The sequence below is a fragment of the Dermacentor silvarum genome, unplaced genomic scaffold (assembly GCF_013339745.2).
Source record: "Dermacentor silvarum isolate Dsil-2018 unplaced genomic scaffold, BIME_Dsil_1.4 Seq12763, whole genome shotgun sequence".
Taxonomy (NCBI): Eukaryota; Metazoa; Arthropoda; class Arachnida; order Ixodida; family Ixodidae; genus Dermacentor; species Dermacentor silvarum.
This window is the reverse complement of record NW_023605691.1, coordinates 1-2,802: the sequence shown is the minus strand read 5'-3', so window position 1 is coordinate 2,802 and position 2,802 is coordinate 1. Positions and strand designations below refer to the sequence as shown.

General features: G+C 60.1%; 1 protein-coding gene across 4 annotated transcripts; it reads left to right on the top strand.

Moving 5' to 3' along the window:
* Nucleotides 1–458: 458 nt before the first annotated feature.
* On the top strand, nucleotides 459–2,796 carry LOC119434553 (transcription factor cwo-like). 4 transcript variants are annotated; one of them, XM_037701693.2, is made up of 4 exons: nucleotides 511–1,461; nucleotides 1,527–1,620; nucleotides 2,175–2,276; nucleotides 2,658–2,796. In XM_037701693.2, the coding sequence occupies exons 1-4, from the start codon at nucleotides 1,415–1,417 to the stop codon at nucleotides 2,751–2,753; spliced, it is 339 nt and encodes a 112-aa protein (XP_037557621.1). In that variant the 5' UTR covers nucleotides 511–1,414; the 3' UTR covers nucleotides 2,754–2,796. The 4 variants fall into 4 exon arrangements, with proteins under 4 accessions (XP_037557620.1, XP_037557618.1, XP_037557621.1 ...); XM_037701691.2 differs by having other exon boundaries at nucleotides 725–1,461; nucleotides 1,527–1,758; XM_037701692.2 differs by lacking the exon at nucleotides 2,658–2,796 and having other exon boundaries at nucleotides 459–1,461; nucleotides 2,175–2,520.
* The last annotated feature ends 6 nt before the right edge of the window (nucleotides 2,797–2,802 follow it).

The following is a 2,802-nucleotide window of genomic DNA, read 5'->3' as shown; positions in this document are numbered from 1 at the left end:
GTTTTGTATACGCGCTTAACATGTTTTCTACAGCTAACCTCATTACGGCGTTTGCCGTGTGAAACAGAAGGCAGCACAGAAATTGTGCCCGCGTGTGTGTAGATGGTTGCACCGTTAACTTACCGTAGTATAGCTGGTATAACGGTAAAAGTTCTATGGCACTAGCAACAGCAGAATAAGAAAAAAAAAAAAAAAAAAAAAACCGATGAAACAAAGGTTTCCAGCCGTGGCACTGATTCCATTCTGCATTTTTTCATAGAGAAATTATTTTCCTTGATAGTTCTGGGCTGGGGACCAGTATATCAAGCGAATGACCTGAATCCCGACGTGTAGCTAGCGCACTATATTCGTGAGCGTCAGAAGCCGGCCGCTCATTTTTCAACTCTTTTGTTTGTGTTTTTCCGGCACCTGTTGCGAAAGCAGTTCGGTGCACCTCTGAATGTAGCACGTTTTTTTTTTTTTTATCTTTAGAATGAAAAGGTGCGACATACTCATTTACGCTGAGCACGAATGTACTACGTGTCTTAATTGGCCGTAGAACTGGACTCTCGTCTGCAAGGGCACTTTTCTCGCTGTGTGAGCAAAAGCGCGTTGCACTGAGAGCGTTTTTTCCGGTCTGTCCGCGCGTTACTTTTATAGCTGCTGGCTGTATCTCTTCAGATGCGCAATAACTGCTTATCAGCTGCAAGCAAGTACGAAAAGGGAGGAAAAAAACAACAAAACAAATAAAAGGCAGAGCACGTGCACGTGTTTGGGGGATTGCCCTCTCGACAATGGGCACGTAGAAACGTCTAGCTGGGCGACCGCTGGAATTCATTGCGACGCGCCGATATCGCTGAGTGGCTCTCCTTCGGGCAAAGATAAAACGCGAATAAAGAGCGCGCCCCGTCTAATCAGGCGCGCGCTTCGCACTCCTGTCCAAATAGGGCTGCGGCGACAAGCTCATGAATGGCTGGGAACGCGCTCGGCGAACGCAATCCATTATTCGGGCTACAGATGTTAAAAACGTGCCTCGCGTGGCGGCCGCGACAGTTTAGTTCAAAAGCGGCAGACGACATATGTGCGTTGTTTTGCCGCAACATATGCCGCCGCCGTGGGGGAGGTGAGGAGTCCATTGCGGGACGACACCGCCGGTGGCTCCACCTGTCGCCGCAGCGCAAGTGAAGGGCGGACGGGCGCGCACGCACGCAGGCAGGTGCACGCGACCGCACTTTTGCTGGAGGGGGAGAGCGCCGCCGGCTGCGCCGCCGTTTCCGCTCGCCGGCGCACGCAGCGGGTCGCGTGAGGCGTTGACGTCAGCGCTGGCACGTGAGCGGCGGCGTGACGCGCCGCGTGACCGGCGCCGCAGCAGACCTCGTCGGCGGCAGAGCGCAGGTTGGCTATCGTGGCACACGGCAGCGGCGCGAGCAGCGCAATGGACGCCGGCTGGGAACAAGCGCTGCGGCTCAAAATGGAACAGCGGTGAGGCCCCCCGAGCGCGCGCGCGTTTGCCGGCCGTGCTCTGAGCTGCGTCGGTGCTCGCGCAGGAGCCTCAACTTCTGCGCCCTGGAACGGCGGCGGCCCCAGGCGGGCGACATGCTCGAGGACGCCGAGGAGCTGGGCCGCAAGAAGGCCGCCCGGGTGAGTGTGCCCAGCAGGAGGGCCTGGACGAGCCTCTGCGGGAGACGTGGTGCCCGGGATTGCAGTCCAAGCTGCGGACGCCCCCGCCCAGGAGCCCGCCGCTTGGACTGGGATCGAGGGCACCACCGCTTCGGCAGAGTGAGTGCTGCGACCACACACGGCGGCAGCCGCGCCCTGCTGCTGGGCATTCTCTTTTATCACTTCCTCCACTTGTTTACCGCCGCCCGGTCGCGCCAAGGACGCCCCGAAGGCCGTCGCACGTGACTCGGCCGCCGTCACGTGGCGGCTGCTCGCGCGAGAGAGCCATCGGCGCTGGCCCGACCGGCTCTCCTTGGCGCTTCTTCCGGGACGGTCAGACGAATCGATCCTGCGCCGACCGCGCCAAGGTCGCGCGGTGCCGCTCACGTGGCCGAAACCCGACACCCGCGGCTCGGAATGGGCGCGCCCCGAAAATAGGGGGTCGCCCCTCTATTCCGGGTCGCACGTGCATGCCGGCACCGCCCGGGGCGCCGGCGGCCCCACTTACTCTAACGCTCTGGCTGCACGGCGCGCAGGACCCCATGTCTCACCGGATCATCGAAAAGCGGCGCCGAGACCGCATGAACAACTGCCTGGCCGACCTGAGCCGCCTCATTCCAGCCGTCTACCTCAAGAAGGTAGCTGCCGCGCGCGCACTCACGGGCTACCACCGGCCCACATGGAGCGCCCCCTCGCGCATTGGCCGCCCTCTCAGATGCTTGTCTCGCTTGTGTGTCGTCTCGCTCAGTGAAGTCCGGCAGCTGTGTGCTCTCTGTCGCAGCACAGGTGCGGCGCAAGAGAGCGGCCTTTCTTGCAGCAGGTGAACGCACAGCTCCCGTAGGCTGGCACCAAACGTAAATGTCTTGTGTCGTCACGTCACACTACCATGTTTCTTGACCCCCTCAAAAAAAGCATCTGCCCAGCTGCCCGCCAAAGCACCGAGAGAGCGCCGCATGTGGGCCGTCCCTAGCAGCGTGCCATCCTCGGGCCTTCACCCTCCTTGGTGTCCCCATTTGCAGGGCAGAGGCCGCATTGAGAAGACAGAGATCATCGAGATGGCCATCAAACACCTGCGGCACCTGCAGGCACACTCCTGCAAGGACCCCAGTAAGTAAACGTGCATATGCTGTCGTTACCCTTCCCTTCTGCAGTGCCGGCTTTCCC

What these genes read in the sequence shown, in the direction of transcription:
- LOC119434553 (XM_037701690.2), top strand. Translation starts at nt 1,415, where the DNA reads ATGGACGCCGGCTGGGAACAAGCGCTGCGGCTCAAAATGGAACAGCG. An exon ending in CGGCTCAAAATGGAACAGCG is followed by an intron (nt 1,462 to 1,526) that starts GTGAGGCCCCCC and finishes GTGCTCGCGCAG; the next exon opens with GAGCCTCAACTTCTGCGCCC. An exon ending in GGCACCACCGCTTCGGCAGA is followed by an intron (nt 1,759 to 2,174) that starts GTGAGTGCTGCG and finishes CACGGCGCGCAG; the next exon opens with GACCCCATGTCTCACCGGAT.